Here is a 22,196-nt window from a genome sequence, read left to right as displayed (position 1 = left end):
AGAGTTCGCTTCCCGGTATATATTTTATGTGCTATAATGTAACAGGGGAAGACCTATGGTGAGATTTGCCCTTGCGATAACGAAATTTTAAGGTATTTCGTATGAAGCGAAATCAAAGGGGTGCACACAGGGGTTATCACATCAACCCACGTAGACAACCGTGTACCGTCCACACTACTCTTAAGGAATTTGAAAACGGAGTTTTCACTCTGAAAAGAAATCAAATGTTTTCCGTCCACACTACACCGGAGGAATTTAAAAACGCAACAATCACGGGTCATTTTGGATTTGTGTTTGGAAAAAAAAAACTCGGGGAGGGAAATCGTGATGATCGTGATGTCATCGTTTTCAAAAAGCTCTGTTTTCAAAATGTTTTCTGTCCACACGAAAACGAAAAACCGGCGTTTTCAAATTCCTCCGGTTTGAAGAGCGTTTTCGAAAAGCTCTATTTGCGTGACGGTTAGTGTGGATGGTAGGCCTAACCGTAGAAAAAAACACTGCGTTTTCAAATTCCTTCGGCGTAGTGTGGACGGGCCTTAAACTTCAAACCCATCCAAGGCTGCAAACATTTAACCAGCAACTCTCATCACTACTGTTGAGGTGAACTTGATACATTGCAATATGGGTTCCAAGTCCCCTGCTTGAAAATAAGTCGACCTCAATTGGAGAGAAAATTCATTTCGATAATTATCCCACCAAACAACTGATCGAATATTAGTCGAAATCTGGTTAGGTTAGATCAACTATGGTTGGGCGTTTTTTGGAGCAAGCTGTCCTGGTTTTCATGGCGGCTAGCACGGCTCGCTCTCTCGTTAGCATAAATCGCCATCGAATCAGTTACACCCTGGGCCTAAATACTTCTCCAATTAGTCCAGTAGTTCAGATAGTCTTCTGACTCTCCTAAGCCTTTTCATTGGGCTGGTTAGGGCGGATCCTGGTCTTGCATGGCTTGTGCAAAGAGACACCGGGGACCTGAGACAAATCAGTGTTTACGTGAATTACAAAAGGAACTGAACTGCCACTGTTTATACACGTGCTATCATGTTCATAAGAAACGTTTGTAGAGTTCTCATACACTGGGTGTCTCCAATTCATGTTCTTACGGAATCTTGAATATACTGAATTGGTAATATAAGAACTACATACAATATAAGGAAGCCCAGTCCTTACAGAAAACATGATATCAACCATGTGGTGTGATACAGACTAGAAATCATTTGTTTGCCCGGCTCTCATTTACTGGAGTTACCACTATCGCTTTTATTACCTGACCCTGGCACTAGATTTTTTTTTATCCTGGCTCCAAATTCTCCACGTACTTGAAAAAGGAAAAAAAAGAAAGAAATCATGTGTATACAATTTCTGTTCATTTGTCAATCTTAAGATAATTTTTCAAAGCACTCGCCGAATCAAATCTTTCTTTCAATACAAGGACCGTCTAACTCGTTCACAAAAATCTAAGGTCATTTATAAAGCTGCTTGCTGGGACTGCAGTGACTTTTACATAGGCAAAACAAAACGACGGTTTCATGATAGGAAAACGGAACATTTCAAGGCTCTCACTAAGAATGACCCCACATCAGCCATTGCCGACCATATAAAAGCCACAGGTCACAACATCAAGTGGGATCATTTTGATATTCTAGCTTCTGGTAAAACAGATTATCATTGTAAAATTAAAGAAACTTTGCTCATCCAACAACTTAAGCCGGCTCTTAATGTAAACGTCAGCAGTGAGAAGCTGATACTTTATTAATAAGCTTAGGCTTTTATTGTTTTACTGTTAAGAAACAGATGTTTCTTGATCTCGTTTCCAGACCCCTTATTTACATTTCATATATAGTTTTCAAAAATTGTAACGGTCTTTATTCCACTTTTGAAAATGTATGTTGCGTAGCATACGAAACGTCAAGTTATTAAAATGCGTAAGTTTAATATGTTTATCACCGCTATTTGTGTTTTATTCCTCGTTAAACTACGATGGCCCAAGAACAAAAGCCTTTAAAGAAAGAGAAGAAAAGGAAAGAAAAGAAAGGAGAAGGACAGGGAAGAGAAAAGAAGAGCAGGGAAGAGAAGAGAAGAGAACAGAAGAGAACAGAAGGGAAGAGAACAGAACAGAAGAGAACAGAAGAGAACAGAAGAGAACAGAAGAGAAGAGAAGAGAAGAGAAGAGAAGAGAAGAGAAGAGAAGAGAAGAGAACGGAACAGAAGAGAAGAGAAGAGAAGAGAAGAGAAGAGAAGAGAAGAGAAGAGAAGAGAAGAGAAGAGAAGAGAAGAGAAGAGAAAAGAAAACAAGTGGGAATGGAAACAAACGTGTTCTGCCAGGAGTACCTTAGGGATAACAAGGTATTCTTTGAAAAGTTAGTGCACGCATATGGGCGTCCTAGGCGTCGTATAATACGTGACTTCATGCTGTTGGCGATTGCGTTACGATTTTAGCCGTTTATAAGACAATGTATGAGAATGCCTGCTTCGAAAACTGCTCGAAATACTCCTGCTTCGAAAATTGCGCTCAATGCTACGTACAGAAAAGAATTTAAATAAAAGTGGCTTAGCTTATGCTTGTATTTCTTTATTTGGTTGACGTCCCTGTGTTTCTAGGACGGTTTAAAGCCATTTGGGCGAGATATACTTTGTGGAACCAAAACGCCAGAAAATATTACACTAGCATGCTCCTGACAATAAGCAGTATAATATCATCAAGTATGTTCACGCTTAGATGAGCTTAGATGCACCAACTGTGCCATGGAGGGGAATAGGGTATCCCAGAAGGCCTCAGTTATGGGTACCCCAAAACATCTCTTTGGAAACGCTATACGCGCGAAGGATCTGAAATTTGCTAAACAAGAAAATGAGCTCCGAAAACTTAGATAAAGTGAAAGAAAGTGTAAAGAACTACTATGGTAAAAGGCTTAAGACTTTAGATGACCTTTCAGCCTAACGCCAGCAAGATCGAAGAGTATAATGGGATGACTTCCGCTGTCAAGAGCGCTTTGAAGTTCATACACGAGGAGGTATCCAGCGAGTAAGAGGACTTTAGTCTCAGTCTTGTTTAGCCATATAGGGGTATGTTGAGCGAACCAAAGTGGTCAGATAAGTTTGCTGTTTATATTCAGCTGCTGTGAAGGGTAGATAACTGATTTAAAACTTCTTAGTGTCACGATAAAAAGTAGACTGATGAGAACTGGCCAAAGGATGGACGTTATAAATGAGTCTTGGGAACAAATACTACCGAGGCTGAGGTAGTCCTTTGTATAAGTTAGCCTGCGAGCAGGCTCACGTTGGAGCACAAGCGCGCGCGGCGTAACCGCGAGCGCGAAATCGAGCGGCGAAGCCGCGAGACTAGAAAGTGAGTCTGCACTGATCACTGCAAATTTTTTATTTCCACCCCGGAAACCGCAGAAAAGAATAAGTCAATTAATTTTCACCGGAAGTATGAACTTTGGCAGCTCAGATTTCTCGGGAAAATTGTAAATCTTTTTCATAACAACATGCAGGCCCGATATCCGTTGTTGATAAAGTTTTGGCGAAGAAAAACTGTCAAAGTTTATGTCTACTAAGGACACACACTTGATTCCAAGTAATCTTGCTTTGGCAATCTGGTCTTTGACGATGCGGGTAAACGGGCAAACGCCTTCGTGTTGTTTCGTTGCCCGCTTGCGATCACGTATGTTTGTAAAACTCTTCTCATATGCAGTCGGCAACACGACAAGTACATCTTGATTCATTAACATACTTTCAACTGCTATTTCCTGCTCCGTCTTTGGTTGGAAATTTAACCAGAAATAGACTGGAACTTTGCTAAAACATCAGTAATACGCACACTCAGCTCTTCCTCTGACTCCAAATGTGGACGACTTTTTTTTTTTTTTGTGCGGTAAATTATCGACTCCATGGGGATTTAATCGCTCCTCATCAAGCATAATAGATTGACAGTTTTTTCGCTTTTCCCGCTTTTCGATCAATATGGTATTTCACTTCGCTTAGACGAAGCAGAAATGAAAAAATTACAGAGATCAGGGCAGGCTCACTTTCTTGTGGCCTCTTCACCAGACTCATTCCCGCCGGATCGCTCTGTTCTTCGCCGCTCCCACGTGTGACGCAAAGGTGAGCCTGCTCGCGGGCTATGTATAGGCGAATCTTTGCTGACGTCATTGTTTACATTTTTCCTCATTAACATACGACTTTGCGCATAGAAGGCATCATGCTAGACACGATTTTATTAGAAAAACTTAAAGAGCTTGTGAAACTTAGTAAGTGGTGAAATTTTTGGCTCTTTGGGTGTAATATTCGAGAAATTGGTTTTCAGAAATATCAAAATTTCTGTGTGGCAAAAGCGCTAATGAGCTCACACATTCTTTGTAAAATTTTGAGCTTTTAAACCCTCGTCGCACAAAAAGTATTCAATACATCGCGCTCAAATTCCCTGGGACAGTTAATCGTGCTGTGCTCTTTCAATATTCAGTATTAATCTTTCTGTAGCTGAATATATTTTGACATTGCCTTTTTCAGTTATGCCTAATTATTTTCACGGACTAAGTTGTACAGGTACAGATCCTTTATTAGCTCGATCTGTCGCGTTTACAATCAAAGTTATAAAACCGCGAACACCTAAAAATGTCTGCAGTGTTTATTGTGTCATGGCAATCACAAGCGAGATCTTCAGACCACAGAAATCACAGAAAATGGATGGGTTTTCATTGGTCACATAGATAATTTGAAATTTTAAGCGTGCGTGTTGTGAGACAGACTGGGAATAATTTGTTCGGCTTATCCCACTTACTAGAGCAAAATTTAAAGTTATCGTTTATCAGAAGCCGATCCTGGTTCCCAAATTTTCCACGCACTTAAGAAATAAAATAAAGAAAAGAGAGGAAGAAAGATGGAAAAGGGAGAAAAAAAATCGACTACATTCTTGGTTCATGTGACGTAGTCATATTCCAAAATTAGAAATTATCTTTCCTTCAGAGGTTTTAGTTTCATCAGATAAAAGACCCTGCAGGAACGTAACGTTTGAAAATGTTTTAGCTCGACAGAGTTCTTCTTTTTGTAATAGAGCGCTCCAAGCTTTTGCGTCGCGTGACATGAAAATGGCGGCCCGAAAAGACTGTCGCTTAGGTCAAAAGATGAGTTATCGCTTTAGTTTTTGCTAAATAAACGGTGTTTGCACTAGAAGAAGCATTTATTTCAATGTTTCGGAGCTCTAGAGTAAAAATTTTTGTTTCAATAGCAAAACTCAACGACAGATGTTTTTGTTATTTTACGGCCACCATGTTTGTGCTCCTCCGAAGGGCACAAACATGGCGTCTCCATACAAAGCTCTATAATACTGGGTGACACACTTCTGCGAATAACCGGCGAATGAAAAACAGCAGAAACCTGATTCTTGGCGAGGTTTTTTATATGGCAATCATCTATCATATCCCAGATTCCTGAATTTATTTTTTGAATGGTTACGATTTTTAGTTTTGATCACATTACTGGTGAAAATCGTGAATTAATGAAGTAGAATGTGCCCGTCCAAGGGACTGGAAACAAAAGTGTTCTGGCTTTAGAGTCGAGGCTGCTGTAGACAACGCTCCGGCCAAGGTAAAACTTTCTTAAAAGTACTCCCGCGAAAATGATTTCTGACGACGCTGATAAAGTAAAAGAAAGTGTAAAGGACTACTATGGTAAAAGGCTTAAGACTTCTGATGACCTCCAGACAAACGCCTGCAAGGTTGGAGACACTGCAATGACTCCCGCCGTCAAGAGCGCTTTGAAGCTTATACACGATGAGGTATCCAGCAAGTAAGAGAACTTCAGTCTTTAGCCATGTAGTACGTTAGGTTATGTTTAGCGACCCGAAGTGATTAAATCAGTTTGCCGTTTACGTATAGGTTCTGCAGTGAGCAGAATTTAGCGTCGTTATGTAACCTTTTTCTAAGCTTACACGCTATGAAAGTTCACGTGTCAAAGAACATTTTCTTTGACAAAGAAGTAAACATTCTTCAGCAGTCATTAATTCTCTTAACAGATTCCGACCTCCGTTAATTTCAAAAAACTGAAGCGTAGCTTCCATTTCAACGATACAGCGTGAAAATTAACGTATATAATGAAATACTAGAATTATTGGACAGAGGGTCTGGACATGTTTCGCGGCACAGTAATTGAGCGCTATCCTGTTGTATTCACATGATGCCAACCCATTCTCTCCGCGGCCAAATTGGCTGGAGGCATTGTTTTCTTAGACTACGAGTAGTCCCTCTTTCGCTTAGTCTGTTGTGTGTGACGCGAAAGAAATTCGTGAGAAAAAAATGGCCGTGCAAAATCCTGGTGGCTAGGAGTGCACGAAAGGAGGGACTACTGCCTAAGCCCAAGAGTTTGCCCTTTCACGGCCGAGTGATTTTTCGGTGTAGGATTTCTCATCTTGACGTCCTCTTATTATCGCCTGTTATCAATAGCCCCGGGAGATCTGAATAAAATTGCTCTACTCTACTCTTCAAGTAGCCAGGCAAAAACATATGCCGTGAGAAGTATATCTTCGTTCAGTGTTCGTTCAGTGAAACTGTCAAAGAAGTTTTAAAATGAAGACGGCGAATGAGGCCTCTTGTAACGATTTTCGCTGCGTCTAAAAGTTACTGTGAAAATTTCAACACAGTTTTAACCGAGAATTTACATTATACATTATACATTATACATAGAAGATCATCCAACTGTGGTGAAATGTTTGCCGATAGCAGCGGAAAATTTCAAGTGAATGTCCGGCGTCAAGTGAGAGTCCGGTTCAATCTTTCAAATGGATGGCAGAAAGGCCAAGCTCAGTGAATTTATATTCACTGACTTAGACGATGCTGTTGAGCGGCGAAATCACTAACACGCTCGCAGTCAGGGTGCAGGCAGAGAGCTTTGCCAAACAAAACACTGGATAAATTTAAATCTTTCCAAGGCGCCTGTTGGCAGATTCGCAAGAACATCACGGCTTGCGAAGCACGATTCCAACACTTCGATTTGCTCTGGTACTGCTTCGATTTGCTCTGGTTCCAAAACATTCCTGCAAGACATCACAGGTATCTCAAATGTTGACAACATGTTGTCAACGCTCCTAACATAAGCCAATCATATTTTTGCGTTGTGAGAGCAACACATAATTCAAACTCTTGGGCTTAGGCGGTAGTCCCTCCTTTCACGTGCTCCTCGCCTCCAGGATTTTGCGCGGCCATTTTTTTCTCACGGTTTTCTTTTGTGTCACGCACGACGGACTAAGCGAAAGAGGGACTACTTGTAGTCTATTGTTTTCTTTGTGTGTGTGTAAAACACTTACTTGTTTCAACAGAGCAATCATATCCAATGTGTGTTTGGCTTAACTACAGAATACCCTGCCATAGCTGGCTGTGCGGTATGCAGAAACTAGTTAATTCAAGTATTTGTAATTTATTCAATTGGCAAATAAATTCAAAGTGGTGTACAGTCGAACCTCAATTATCCGGACTCATTGGGACTAGACGAAATAGTCCAGATAATCAAGGGTCTGGATAATCGAAAATATGAATATTAATGATGAACAAAAACTGTTTAAATAAAGCAACATTTAATCGTGAAACAACACTTTTACAAATCCTTTGGAAAACAATATGGTCTACTGTACATCTTGAACCACTCAACTCTGAGCCAATCAGAACTCATTCGAGTGTTCTTCATTGTACATTATCGATGTAATTAATGCAATTTTAGTATTTACTTTAAGTCCTGATATTTTACCTGTGTATAAATAAAGTTAAATAAATAATAAAATAAATAAATTAGTTACGACGCGTGCGAGCGCTGCTTTTGCTCTTTAAAAGCAAAACAAACTCGCTTTTGACTGCACTTTTCAATGTTATAGTTTTGAAAAGAATGTTGCCACGGATCTTGATCATGACAATAAATATTCTTGAAAAATTGGGACTAGAGAAAAAGTCCGGATAATCGAGAAATCTGGATAATCGAGCTTCGACTGTAGCTGTGTTTTATGCTCGCTACGCAGTACACGATACGCAGTGTCATCTTTTTTAGCAGTAAAGAAAAGCAGTGAAAAATAACCAGTCTAAAGCCCCGATTACATGAGACCAGTACAAACTCAGGCCAGCATGACTCAGACTGGTAAGATTGATTTTCTTTTGGGGCCCCTTTGGACTCCGTTGCTATCCGCCATCTTGAAATGGTGCAACAACACTCATGCGCATGATCAAAACAATGAACTCAAGCGGTCCGAGACTGGTCTCAAATCAGTTCATGTTTACATGGTTCTGTGGTCGGACTTCAGACCAGTCCTAGTCATTTGTGTTGCTTCAGCAACTAGAATGAGTGAAACATGAATGAGTGAAACTGGCTAATCCTGATCCTGGTTATATTTTCTGAAGTCTTACCTCAACAGAAAATATCCTTGAAGTCCAGGTCCAGATTCCCTCACACCAGACCCAAGCACTGACTATTAGGTTCAATTAGGTGTATCTCTCTGCACTAAAACAATGATATTGTTCATTTGTTTTTCATGCGAAGTTTTAAATGAGTTGTGTCAGTGAATCAGTCAGTTTTATGGCCTTCAGAGCTCCTTTCTTTTCATTTTTTTATTTTTCTGTTTTGCTCCCTTTGTCTGGCAACGCCTGCTTTCTGGATCACTTCAATGCCTGAAAAACTTGTCCATCGGGGATGAGAGCAATCAAAGAAGAGCATTATAGATGTATATCACAATGTGCCACGGTAAACTCACAGTTCATTACACATAACTTTGGCAAGTCACTGTCAGTTGCAACTCAGACTTGACTGTTTCTCAATCACAATTTTTCAGCCATTGTAACAATCATCTGGAAATTGCATAAAATCGAGTATGTTTCTGCTTAACAGACTACTGAATTTTATACTATTTTCAACCCTGGTCTAATGGTCTCTAACCTGTGCTGCATATTTCGGTTCAAAACATTACTTAAATGACCGGTGACCAAGGTGAACTATAGGAGGTTGTATAGAGTTCTACAAAATAAGAGTCTGTATGGATATAAAATTAGAACGAAAACTGTTTCTATTTTCCTTTGAAAAGCTACTGTACAGTTTTGAAACCTCTCTAAGTAATGACCTTTTTATGCCATCCTAGCGCTTCCGTAAGGACTGTCAGCCATTTGAGTGATTTTGGCGTACTAAGGAGTGTGCGTCAGAGTTTATTGTATAATTTGTAGAAAACATGGATGTAATTAAGTGTGTAAGTCGACTGGGTCATTGTTTGGCAGCTTGATTTTCTTTGTACAATTCGTCTCCAGAATTCCCAAATCTCAATTTCTTTAAAGTGACATTTCCTGATTCCCACCTAGTAAAATCGCCAAATCTGACGTCTTGGTCATAATTACGATACCGAGTCTCATCCTCCTTTTCCTTAAGAATCGCTAATTCTGGCCTTCAAATAAACCAATTCCTGGATCCCGAAAAACTTATTGGAGACCCTCTTTTTTGTGTATGGGTGTTATGGAGAAAGTTTCTCCACAAAATTAATAGATGGCAAGGTTCAGTGAGGAATACCCAAAGTTTTAAGCTTGTGCATGTATTGTTTCAAAATGCAAAATGAAAGCTTAGCTTGTGACTGCATCAGTGGAAATGTGTTCTGCGTCAAACCTAACTGACAGTTGTTTTGATATTTGTTATAATTATGATCAAAAGACACTATATACATGTACAATGTAAAAAAAGAAAAAAATGAAATTATAAATATATAATTATTTGACTTGAGCTTAACTTTGGCTCGAACATGAATTGTGCTTGAAGTTGACTCATGCTGCGATTAAACTCTTGTTAAAATTCAGTGGGTATGATTCTCATTCCCACACTTGATGAACAATCTATATGATCATTAGACTCTGATTGGTAGATATTTTTAGGTGATTTCATAGGGTAGTTACTGTAATTATCACTTTGCACACTTCTATTTTGAAACCTGGTTTTGCATCTGCTTTTAAACCTAGTTCTCTCAAACTTATCAAATGTAACAAGCAGTGATGAAATAGTGTTTTACCATCATCTCTTTTAAAATCATGGTGTGTTATCTTGAATTACAGTAAAAATGCCCAAACAAAATTTAATGTTCAAACATTTAATGTTTTTTGATTGTGTATTTGGCTTAGTTGTGATTTTCTTGAATTTCCCTCGGAGAGATGTTCTAAAATTTTCACAGTGCATCGAATCTGGCAAGACACAAATTTCAAACATGAAAAAAGTAGGGTTTGTACTAGCAGTATTCCTGTTTTGATTTTTTTGCCAAAAAAAGAAGTTGGGATTACTAGTCAGATAGATTTCCCTGAAAAACATGCTCTAACAATATTTATTACTAGTCAAAGGTAGTGCAAGTAAGAAAGTTCACTGTCAGTTTTGCTCTTTATGGTCATGTTGACGTCATAAAATTTGGAATAGGCTGACTGTTATTGGTGGACACTTAGATTACTTGATTATTACTTACCCCTTGTGCTTGATAATATATTCAACAAGATCTCTGGCTTTTCTGTCATACTCTTCATCGGCAGTTTGCCTCCTGGAGATAATGAGCCTTGAATTTACATGTATGTATGAAAACTTCTCTGGGAAGCAGGGGTTATGCTTTGGTAACAGTGCATGCCTGGTTTCATATCCTGGAACTGGTGTGCCATGTGGGTTGAGTTTCTTGTTGGTCCTCATCTATGCTTTGAAGTTTATTCTGTAGGTTCTCTGGTTTTCCTGCCTTTTCAAAAACCAAGACTCCAAATTCCAATCCATTCTTGGTGTTTTGTGTTCCTGATTAGCTGGTCTTGTGATCATACAAGAACCCCAACACATTATTATATATTACAATACATTGTTATTATAACAATTATTATTATTTTGGTCATTTTATCATTTTCTGATAACTTCTAAACAAGCAAACTGATGCATCTATATTAATGTGTGTTGAGAATTTTGATAAATGTAATGTAAATGTTGTGCTTTGTACTGCCTCACTAGGTAATCAGTTTAACCGTATTTAGGCTGATTGGATTCTTGATAATATAAAATTATTTCAGGTTTTATGGGTGTGGTTTAGTGGCCCCAGAAGCCCTTGAGGGTATGCACATCCTGGACCTTGGGAGTGGATCAGGACAGGACTGTTTTGTTCTTAGTAAACTTGTGGGTGAAAATGGTCATGTGACTGGAGTGGATATGACTAAAGAACAGGTACGTTAAGCTGGGTTTGTCATTAAATTGCCCTGTTAACAAAACAAGCCCATATAACCTGACTTTGTTCATCTTTTTGCTCACCTTTTGGCTGAACAATAAATTAAAGTTTTCCTCAAAAAAGGTTGCAAGTGATTCTCCATGTAACACCCCCCTTGTGATTTGAATTGCAATTTTAAGCAAGTAACATCGGTTTGTGAGGACTTCTTTTTGTCCTTAACTTTGTCGATATAAAGGGTGTTTGTTGTCATTGTTTAAGACATCAGCAATTCTTTAACCCTGGAGAAATCAGAAAGTTAAGATATGTTTCCTCTTTGATTTACATTTTGTATCAGCCCTCTCTTATAGCCCAGGTGTATTTTGATTTACATGTATGATCTATAACATGATTCCTTATTGACTTGACTTGCAGGGGTTTCATTAACATTTTTAGCAGGAGGACAACCAGTTTTCACAGGCAGGCAAAACTTTTTGAACCGAACTTCTTTGTAAGAAAAATTTCCTCAGATAGTCAAACCAGATGGGCAAAATTATCCTCACAGCTTGGTAATTTGCCCTGTGTCTCAGTCTGGCCTTAATGAAACCCCTGGACTTGAGTTCTGCTGTGAAGTGCAAGTCATGAAACTTACATTCATGTCAAAACATCTGTTGAAACTTTGTACATATACAAGCAAGCCCTTCTCAAGGATTTAAACTCGGATGTGAACCTCTGAAAGGAAAGCTCTACGTGGTGCTTCCTTGCTTAGGACAGGAAGCTCATTGCCTTGACATACAAATACCTTGACATCTTTAGACCTGCTTTGTTACTCATACAACAAAGTCATGTTGTAATATACTGCAATCTTGCATTGCTGTAATAACCCTAATTTTCTTTTATCTTTGCCTTTACCATAGGTGGATATTGCTAACAAGTATGTCGATTATCATGCCAAGCAATTTGGATATTTCAAGCCCAACACTGAGTTTAAACTTGGTGAAATGGAACGACTGTCTGATGTAGGCATACAGGACAATTCTGTGGACATAATCATGTAAGTGGTAGACTGGTGTAATATACAGTGTTAATTATAATATTTAACAATTAGATGATGAGCATGAGTTTTCTTTGAGCTAATAGTCAATGAGACGTAACCAAGTTGATTATCACTCATAGAAAATGAAGGCAAGTATTCTAATTCTTTAAAGGACACTCTAAAGGATTGCAGCTGCACAAAACCTACAATTTTGTGCATTTTTAATCCTAAACTTAAGAATAATTTTCAATTTTAATAGCAGCACACACAAGATCGTTGGCTATCAGCGAATAGAAAATAATAAGAGAATCAATCAGATTTGCAGATTGCCAATAGAGCACAGCAGAGTGGCTACTAAAATTATGTAGTAAACTTTCTTCACCAGAGATAAATGAGTTATAATTATTTTGATACATGTACATGTGTATCATCACTTGATTGTCCACAATCTGATTCACTCTGAAAGAAACAAAAAGTTTTGTCTTTGTAAGTCTTCCTAGTGTCTGCAATAGCTTGATACTGTATGTCTATAAAGTCCTTTTATTAATCTTCCTAATGTACTGGGTAATAGCAGACCTAGTCACACACACAAAAAAAGAGAAATAAAACCAAAAAGCTATATATTTAATGGATAATTATGCAAAATTTTAATGCAAATAAAAATCATGCTGGTTACATGACTATAACATAACAACAAAAATTCAATAGTGACATCACTTGACCAATTGCATTTCAGTTTCGAGCTCTTGTTTATTCAAACATTGTTTATTTCTCACAAACCTTTCATTATGTTTGCATCAGGAAATGGAAACACATTCTCTTTCCAATAATATTAAGATCAACTTTGAATTGAAGAAATTTTCCATATCAAACATTACAAGTAAAGAGTGCTGAACATTACTTTATGCATGACTTCTTAAATTACAAGGTTAGCTTCATACTCAAATAATCCTTTGTATTTTTCCACCTCTCATATTCCATATGTACATTCTTTATACAGCTAACAGAAATTTTTCTTTCCTATGTTTGTATGCTTAATTAAGTTCAAACTGTGTTGTTAACTTGACTGCTGACAAAAAAGTTGTCCTTAAAGAAGCCTATCGAGTTCTCAAGGTGAGAAACAACCTTTATGATGATGGGTCACGATGTGTGTGGTGTGGTAATCTAATATTTAATGTATAGGACTCCAGATGAAGCTGTCAGATTGGAACCCTAGTTGGGTTCATTTTGCTCTGTTATTGGTCATGGCAGTTTACTCTCACAGTGTGCCTCCAGCTGGAAGAGTGAAAATGGGTACTTGGTGAATTTATTGCTGGGCAGGTTACCCTGGGATGAACAGTATCCCATCCAGGGGGGAGTAGAAATTCTTTTAGTGAGGTCACGTTACTGAAACTGGTGATAAATGCTGCCTAATAGCTCAATAGACTTACATACAGACTGAAACATAGCACTGAGGAGCATGTAACTCTAAATTGATGTTGTGACTTACATGTACATTGTAAGTACATGTATCTTACTTTGTAAATTTCTTGCATTTGATTTAGGATGGAGGCGAGGTATACTTCAGTGACGTTTACTCAGACACAAACCTAACTGAGGAAGCCAGAAATGATGAAGTGCTCTGGGGTAAAATAATGCACTTTGTAATTGTCTTTATTGGTCACACCATTATCTCTCTAACCTATTTATTCTTTTTAGATCTGGCTAAGTACTATTTCTTGTTGATGAATATGTTGTAGTTAATTTTTGATCTAAGTTGCAGCTATGTGTAGTGTGTTTTCTGCTAGTCAGTTAACTTTTTTTATCGTAGTCAAAAATTACTATCATTGACTAGGGATGAAGTGAAAAAAAGTAACTACAAAACAAACCACATACAGTTGCAATCAAAGAGTGACTGAGAACAAACATAGACTATGGTAAATGCACCAATACTTGTCCATGCCAAGCACTGTGTATGAGATGATTCTGTGCATTCACTGCAATAATAAACCGCAGACATGGGTTGGTAGAAGGGTAAGAGACTTGTAAGCAAGTGCTTTTATTATTATTGTTATTATTATTATTATTATTATTATTATTATTATTATTACTATTATTATTATTATTATTATTATTATTATTTTTTTTTTTTTTTTAAAGTTTCCTCTGGTTTGTTTCCTTTGAAATACTGGTAAATAACAGTGGCCATGAGTTTTACTAAAGTATTAGTTTCATTTTCTTTTTTAAATGTGAGCTACTTCACAATTGAAACCTTATTGCTTTTCCATATATCTGTGCTTGTATATGTAGGTGAGTGTGTTTCAGGAGCCTTACACTGGAAGGAACTGGTTGAGCTCTCTAAAGAAGTGGGATTTTATGGACCTTACTTGGTGACTGCCACACCATTTGTAGTTGAACCAAAGCTAAGAAGACCCCTGGGTAAGGATAACAATATATTTCATTTTGTTTGAACTAGCATTTCATTTCTCAAGGAGCTATAACACAAGAGCAGGTGATTGCAGTATACAGAAGGAACCCAGGGTGGAACTCAGTGAATATCTGTGCAGGGATGCATGCTTTTTGAGCCCTTTCACTATTTCAGACCCGGGTTTGGGAGAGGTCAAAATCTTTGGGTAGGGGTGTTTCACTAGGACACTGAAGCCCTTACCCTATACTAGACCATGATCAGCTTGATTTTGCAACCCTATTCTAGCCTAGACACTAAAAACCCCTACCCTATCCAAGACTACATATAGCTATCTATGGTTGGCGAAATGGTGCAAAAGTCACAAGGTTTATATTCATTCACATTTAATGTTGTTATTATTATTCACGAATATATTTATTCACATTCAGCAACTAAATTTATATTCAAGAGATATACTAATTCACATTTAACGACGTATTTCGTATTCACGAATATATTTACTCACATTTACGGGATGTATTCATTCACATTCAACGGTTTATATTCATTCACATTCACGATCGAAATATTGGTTTAACACGGTGCAATATTCATTCAACATTTTCTGCGCACCGCCTTCGCGCATCATTAGGTCCCAGCTCACGCTCTACAATTTCTGAACACAATATGGCGGACGAAGGAAGCGTTATTATATGAAGGGGTAGAACAAAGACAAACGACCCCAAACATACACAACTGAACATAAACATTACATGGGCTAGAGGAGATAACAGACTGCTCGATGATTTCGGATGAGCAAGTAGATAATCTCGTACAACGTTTTATGAGTGATTATGGGACTCGGGTATTCCTTGGTGACCGGACATCTTCGATCATAATAGGTCTCAGAGTTCAACGGGATGGAATCAGGGAGAGTATTGACCGCGTTGACCCTGGAAACTCTAGAATCCGTTGGGCTGTCGTAATTTCTAGGAGAGCGTGTTCTGTGGCTGCTCCAAATAGCTTGTGGCATATTGACGGACACCATAGCCTGGTTACTGTCATGCATGGGGGTATTGATGATTTTCCTTTAATTAACCTTTAATCTTTAACAAGGTACTCCTAAAACAATGTAAAAAAAAAACTATACTAGCGTTGTTGTTGTGGTTTTTTTGTTTAAATGTTCTACTAATAACAGAACTGTAGCATTGTCCTAGATTTGTTTCCCTCAGCGACGCAAAGGTTTGAGTGGCCATCAAGGGTGCGAAGTGGTCATAGGGGTGAAAAATGTGAGGGTGTCTTACGACAGCCCAGCTGATTCTAGAGTCTCCAGGGTCAACATGGCCAATACTCTCCCTCTTCCATCCCGTTGACTGATCACTCATCATGAAACGTTCTACGAGATTGTCTAGTTGCTCATGCGAAATCATCGAGAAGCCCGTACTCCACAATACGACGTTTCAATGTCCACCTTGAAACAAGAAGCATTTGAGCTTTGTCCACGTGAAACCCGACGATCTTTGTTGCAGAAGGAAAATAAAAATTAGAATTAAAATATTTAGAGAGGAAGAGCGGGCGTTTATTCAGACCCTCTATCCTGGTCGAATTGGGATTTGGAGATGCTATTTTTTTGTGGGGGGAGGAAAACCGGAGCACCCGGATAAAACCCTCGAGCAAGGCGAGAACCAACCACAAACTCATCGCCGGGTCAAACTGGTGGGAGGCGAGGGTCACCACTGCGCCATCTCTGCTCCCCAAGAACTACCTCCGATATTGAATATCGAGTTCGTAAGACCTCAGGGCTGGTCACAGAATACACTGCAAGGTTTGTGCAGTTTGATGAGTCGTGTCGTGTCCATTCTCCATGCAAAAGACATATATTTCCCAGTATTTCATTCAGTGCTGCCCTATGATACTGACGAAAGGTAGTAATTGCTGGAGAGCTACACTCGAGCCTTATTTGGATGTTCTCTCTCAATCCTACTTCCGCGGTGTTCCATTCCCCTTCGCACTCTTGTAGGAGATCGAAAGTTCCTGCCAATGTAACATTTGTGTTTGGGGTCTTTGGTCTTTGTTCTACCCCTTCATATAATAAGGCTTCCTTCGTCCGCCATATTGCGTTCAGAAATTGTAGAGCGTGAGCTGGGACCTAATGATGCGCAAAGACGGTGCGCAGAAAATGTTGAATGAATATTGCACCATGTTGAACCAATATTTCGACCGTGAATGTGAATGAATATAAACCGTTGAATGTGAATGAATACATCCCGTAAATGTGAGTAAATATATTCGTGAATACGAAATACGTCGTTAAATGTGAATTAGTATATTTCTTGAATATAAATTTAGTTGTTGAATGTGAATAAATATATTCGTGAATAATAATAACAACATTAAATGTGAATGAATATAAACTTTGTGAATTTTGCACCATTTCGCCAACCATAGCTATCTTCCATTCAGGAACTCTACCACCATCATAGTCCAACATCTGTTAACTAAACCAATTCTTACAAAGTCACTTCTGAGTTTCAGTTTCTATTATAGGACTCTGGGTAAAGAACCCTGGTCTAGACAAAATTATTTATGCACTTGTCACCTTTTCGGTACATAATACCCCATTCTACACCAAAACTGTCTGATTTCTATACCCTGTCCCAGAATAAACTGCCTGAAAACCATACCCTTCACAGTAGCACATACCCATATAGGTTATATATATATGGGAGTACCCCCCTCCCCCCCCCCCCTGGGTTTCAGACCCAAACTTGCAATTTTTTATAGTACCGTATGTCAGACAAGACTATACAACAACAACAACAACAACAACAACAACAACAACAACAACAACAACAACATCTTTTATTTAAACACGGTGGGTTTCAAAGCTAATATAGCTTATGGGACCATGTAAAAAATGTTAATAAAGTAATAAAAAAAAATTAAAAATTATTAAAAAATTATTAAAACTGAATGTAGACAATAAAAAGTAAGATATGTACAATAAAAGATATGAATAGATTTAATAAAAGACAAAATCCCTGTCAATTTGGGGACGGCCCATTTGCGGTGACTCTTCATTAAAGTTCAAGTTTCTGAGGGCGTGAGACTTTTGCCCTTTTGGCATAGTCCCTAGCGCTGGCAGCAGATGGTTCTAAAATATTCCAAACAATGGATCCTCTGTGAGAAATAGAGTTTTTCATGTAATAAGTTTCAAAACGTTGTACGCTGACACGATGTTGATGACGGAGGTCATACTTAGACTCTTTCCTTTGGATTATATGCTCCAAGCACGATGGAGTTATGCGGTTGTAGATATTGTAAATTAAGGTGACTATTTTGACCTTATAAGTGTCGAATAAAGAGTCCCAGTTAGCTATTTTCCTTACATCCTCAGAGGGCATGTCGTGCGGGAGATTATATATGACTCTAGTGGCTCCACAATGTATGGATTCCAAAGAATTAAATTCGTTTTTATTTGTACAACACCCCCAAATTGGTAGCGCATATGTAACCGAGGGTAAAATGACTTTAAAATATAGATCTAAACGCGAATTCCTGGGTAAAAAGCGACTGCATACTGCATACATACATACATTTTTGTACACATTTGAGAGGGGCTTCAAATTTTTGATTTTAATCAAATTTGTGCCTCTCAAGAGATCATAAAAAAAGGTTCCCCTGATAATTATACCCAACTGCTGAACAGAGTGCTCAAAGCATCCTCTAATTCAGAGCAAAATGGTCATGCTCCAATTTAGACCAACGGTGATTGGAGGACAGTCCATGTTCTTTTCTCTTAACCCCCGGGGGGGGGGGGTACTCCCTTATATGGGCTATATAGGTATGTGCGGTCCCAAAGGGTATTGTTTTTCAGCCGTTTTGGTCATAAATAGGGTGAGGATTTTAGCTGATTTTGGTCATAAATAGGGTATGGTTTTTGCACTCTAGCCTTCGTATGGATAAGTTTTTAAGAAGAAGCCACTTTTTCATCATTATCGAAAAGAAAAACAACAAAAGCCCTTCACAAATTATGTTTATGGTAACTTAATACTAGGGAACCAATCATAACGCAGGTCTGAAACAGGGTTTTGATTTAAGGGTCAGGTAATAAATAAGGTTTCGAATTTTTGGTCAGGTTATAAATAAGGTAGGGAATATCACAGATTTTGGTCATAAATACGGTAAGGGTTTTGGGAAGCGGGCTGCACACCCTCACTCAATTTTTCTGGAAGTCCTCCCCGGGTCTTAACCTTGATAGGAACACAGTTATCTCCTCGATTCACTTGATCTTTCCAGATTTCTACAAGTCTACATATCAAAAATGAGCTTGGTTTTATTCTGTGAGCTCATTGTGAGTACAGGGGAGGACTATATCCTGGGGGTGGGGGGCATATTCATCTCACTTAGGGGTATAATCAAGGATTCTGGTCTCCCTTAGGGTGTTCATAACGAAACGCCACTATTTTTAGCGGTCAAAGTATCTTTTAGGGTGTACTCGATGAAATAATAAAAGAAATGCTTTTATTTCCGTTTCACGGGTCGATGTCTACCTGGCTCGAGAGCCCGGCCTACCAGCACGGGCTCCTTTCCTAAACAGCAGCTTGTAATCAAGCCTATTCCGTTTTAAGTGGTATCTTTCAGGGATCAAATAAAGCTTGAACCACGCCCAGATTGATCTCATTGGGGTGTTTAATTCAAATTTTCCGACGAGCATCCCGACCTTTACATATGGGAATCCCCCCCCCCCCCCGGGAATATATGGCTTCACTCCGTTATTACAATACTGCAGTTACCGCTTGATTCTACAGTTTGAAGTTTACATATGCATCCGAATAGTAATTTATTTATGATTTAAGTGTTTAAATGCATTCTTTGCACTTCAGGTGATGCACAGTTTGTTTCTGCGACGTATCGTCTGTTCAAAGTTCCACAAGGCAGCAAGACAGATGGATCGAGAGTAACATACAAAGGTATCGGATACAATCTAAATAAGCGAGTCAAGAAATGAGAAAAAAAAAGGGGAAGGAGAGGAAGAATGAAATATTTCACCATACCCTCACTGTACCCCTCTTCATTTGTAAATCATTGTGACCTCTCTCCCTCCCTCCCTGGTCTACCCTTTGACTTTCCATGATTCCCCTCGTTACTTTGCGACTGTTACACAGTATCCAAATGAGCGATCTCACCACCCGCTTGTCGTGTGAGGTTTATTTATACTGGTTACTTTTTGTAATTTATTATATGGCAAGGTAGTCTTGTGGTAGATCCTAGCGTTTTGATTGTTTCTTTCTCTGGATTTTGCCACACGGACCGTTTCCATGGAAATGGTCATAAGCCGTGTGCTTTTTGCTTTTGAAAGCCGGCAAGTTCAATAATCAAACATGGCCCGAGTGCCATATAATAAACTACTAGCACGCACTAATCTAGCTTGCTCAAGCAGTACTTGGGAATAGCACGGACCTCGCTGCGCTCGGTCTGTACTGTAACAATCTCGGGCCAATATTCCCCAGTACGGCCTCGCGCTCGGTTAGTAAGAGGCTGTGTCTCACAAGGACTGGGAACTACCCAATTCGCTAATTTGATTGGCTGAAATCGATATTTGAAGCGGTCTAGATTTTCCCATCTAGACCGGCCTGTAGACCGGTAATGTTTTGCGGTGAAAAAGTTGCAAAGTAAAATGCAAAAATTTTGACCATTTTCTTCTTACAATATTTATTTATCGAAGTGCCAAAAAGCCTGATGAGAAAAAAAGTAAAGAGGACGAGCAAACTTTGGCGGAAATAACTTCAGCTCATCGCCGTTCGCAAGGAAAATGTCAGTTACGTACAAACCAGTAACATTAAACGAACCACGTAAATTGTTCTTGTTTGCCATATAATAAACATCTTAACCGAGCTTAGTCGGTCTGTATGGGAGGATCTTGACCTCGGTCGTGTGTACAGACCTCGCTGCGTTCGGTCCGTACTGTAACAACCTCTAGCCAATATTCCCCAGTACGGCCTCGCGTTTGTTTAGTAAGAGGTCAACATTTTGCATGGGAGAAGGTCGAACTTTGAAAAACGTAAAAAGTAGAAATCTATAAAAAATTATGAACCGAAGTAGTTAATTTTAAGAGAACGTAGTTCTAGTTTTTTATTAGTAATCGTTCCTTTGTGCTAGGTTCCATGGAAGACAATCCAAGTGAATTCAAGTTTAACGTTCACAATATATTCACGGTATGTTTATCACACTCAGTGGAGTTTGTCGATCAGTTACCAAAACTGAAAGCTGGTGTTTAAATATCGGGGCTTTTAATGTTTATTTTGCAGAAAACACCGAAGATTGTTTCTGCTGGAGTGGCAAGCGTCCTTTGTGCATCTCGTTTCTCGAAGCATCTTGAATTCCATCCGTTGGAGCCTGGGACCGCTGCCCCTGCTGATGGCGTTGACAGTGAGGCGGACCCATTTGCTTATTGCGAGTCAAACAATGTCGCTCCTGCGGCATGTTGCGCCGAGCCGGCTAAACAGGAAAGTTGCCGTGCCAAACCTGTTGAGCAGGAAAATGGTTGTCCGAAGCGTGCGAGGACTGAATATGAAGGTCCTTGTTGCTAAAAGTTCACTTGAAAACTGCAAGATGTACTGAGAGTCTGACACTCTAGTAGATAGGAAGGAAGTATAGCTCAGCTGATAGCGTTTAATATTTGTTGTGTACTAATATAACTTAAAATACGGGCTACATTTAATATGTAACTTTGAATGGGAGGAAATAAACATGCCTTAAGTTTCCTTAGTGGTTTGTTTTGTTTCTGTTGCTCTTGGGAATTAAACCTTTGAATGAAGGGATAACTCAAAAGGACGTGTTAATTATGATCACAGCATAGCTCCTTTGGCGCTATAAGAAAACAATTTAACGTTTCCAGAGACTTGTGATTGTCTGGGTGTGGGTAGTTCTGAAAAGAACTGTTGTTGAATAAGACACTGACCTGATGTCATACGTTACAGTGTTAGCCATAGGATTAGCAAGTTTCTTTATCCCTCCTAAATTATATAAAGTCACCGACAACAGTTCTTTTCAGAGCTACCCTTGCCCAGACGATCACACTATACCTACCACTGGTGCTCGTGAGTTAGAACTGGGCTTTCACCTTTTTTTACTGAAATTGACTCACTGAGACAGACTTTCATATATAACAAAGATTATATATTTTGTAACGTTTCGCTAATTACACTGGAGTATGTTCACTATGTATGGTTCATGTTAACTGTAGAAGTATTTTAGGCGTGAATCCCAAAGGGGCTAGTAGGCTATTTAAGAATTTGTAAGTTATGCAAGAGCCACTCGAAGGCATCTCTTTCAACTTTGCTTTTTAATTTTTCTGTTTATTCACTGCTGTATTTTCTTTATGATGATGTAACGCTCGCTGTATCCTGCATCAATAAACGAGATGCCCGCCCCTGATGCTGTGTTTGTGTTTATTAAGATTAGTTACAAAATATTTTATAATCGTTTCAGGGTGATTAGAGTATAACTTATTCTTTTGCATGTTTTAAAATCACATGCTAACTGCGTTTGAAACCTATCCGTAGCGTTAAAGTAAATGGGTTGTTTTCATCTTTCTCGATACT

General features: G+C 38.8%; 1 protein-coding gene across 2 annotated transcripts; it reads left to right on the top strand.

The window, feature by feature from the left end:
• Nucleotides 1-5,360: 5,360 nt before the first annotated feature.
• LOC145478540 (arsenite methyltransferase-like) lies at nt 5,361-21,355 on the top strand. Of its 2 annotated transcripts, none has more exons than XM_081456600.1 (9): nt 5,361-5,790; nt 11,040-11,190; nt 12,085-12,221; nt 13,247-13,316; nt 13,748-13,829; nt 14,493-14,621; nt 19,476-19,562; nt 20,752-20,807; nt 20,901-21,355. In XM_081456600.1, exons 1-9 carry the CDS (start codon nt 5,621-5,623, stop codon nt 21,180-21,182), a joined length of 1,164 nt encoding a protein of 387 aa, XP_081312726.1. In that variant the 5' UTR covers nt 5,361-5,620; the 3' UTR covers nt 21,183-21,355. The 2 variants fall into 2 exon arrangements, with proteins under 2 accessions (XP_081312726.1, XP_081312727.1); XM_081456601.1 differs by having other exon boundaries at nt 5,704-5,779.
• The last annotated feature ends 841 nt before the right edge of the window (nt 21,356-22,196 follow it).

The sequence above is a fragment of the Orbicella franksi genome, chromosome 2 (assembly GCF_964199315.1).
Source record: "Orbicella franksi chromosome 2, jaOrbFran1.1, whole genome shotgun sequence".
Taxonomy (NCBI): Eukaryota; Metazoa; Cnidaria; class Anthozoa; order Scleractinia; family Merulinidae; genus Orbicella; species Orbicella franksi.
Note: the sequence above shows the minus strand (reverse complement) of the source record. Positions and strands in the feature narration are given on the sequence as shown.

Bases quoted from the DNA above. Each gene is read 5' to 3' on its own strand.
- LOC145478540 (XM_081456600.1), top strand. From the start codon at position 5,621: ATGATTTCTGACGACGCTGATAAAGTAAAAGAAAGTGTAAAGGACTAC. The intron at 5,791-11,039 runs GTAAGAGAACTT...AAATTATTTCAG, and splicing joins CACGATGAGGTATCCAGCAA to GTTTTATGGGTGTGGTTTAG. The intron at 12,222-13,246 runs GTAAGTGGTAGA...TGCTTAATTAAG, and splicing joins AATTCTGTGGACATAATCAT to TTCAAACTGTGTTGTTAACT.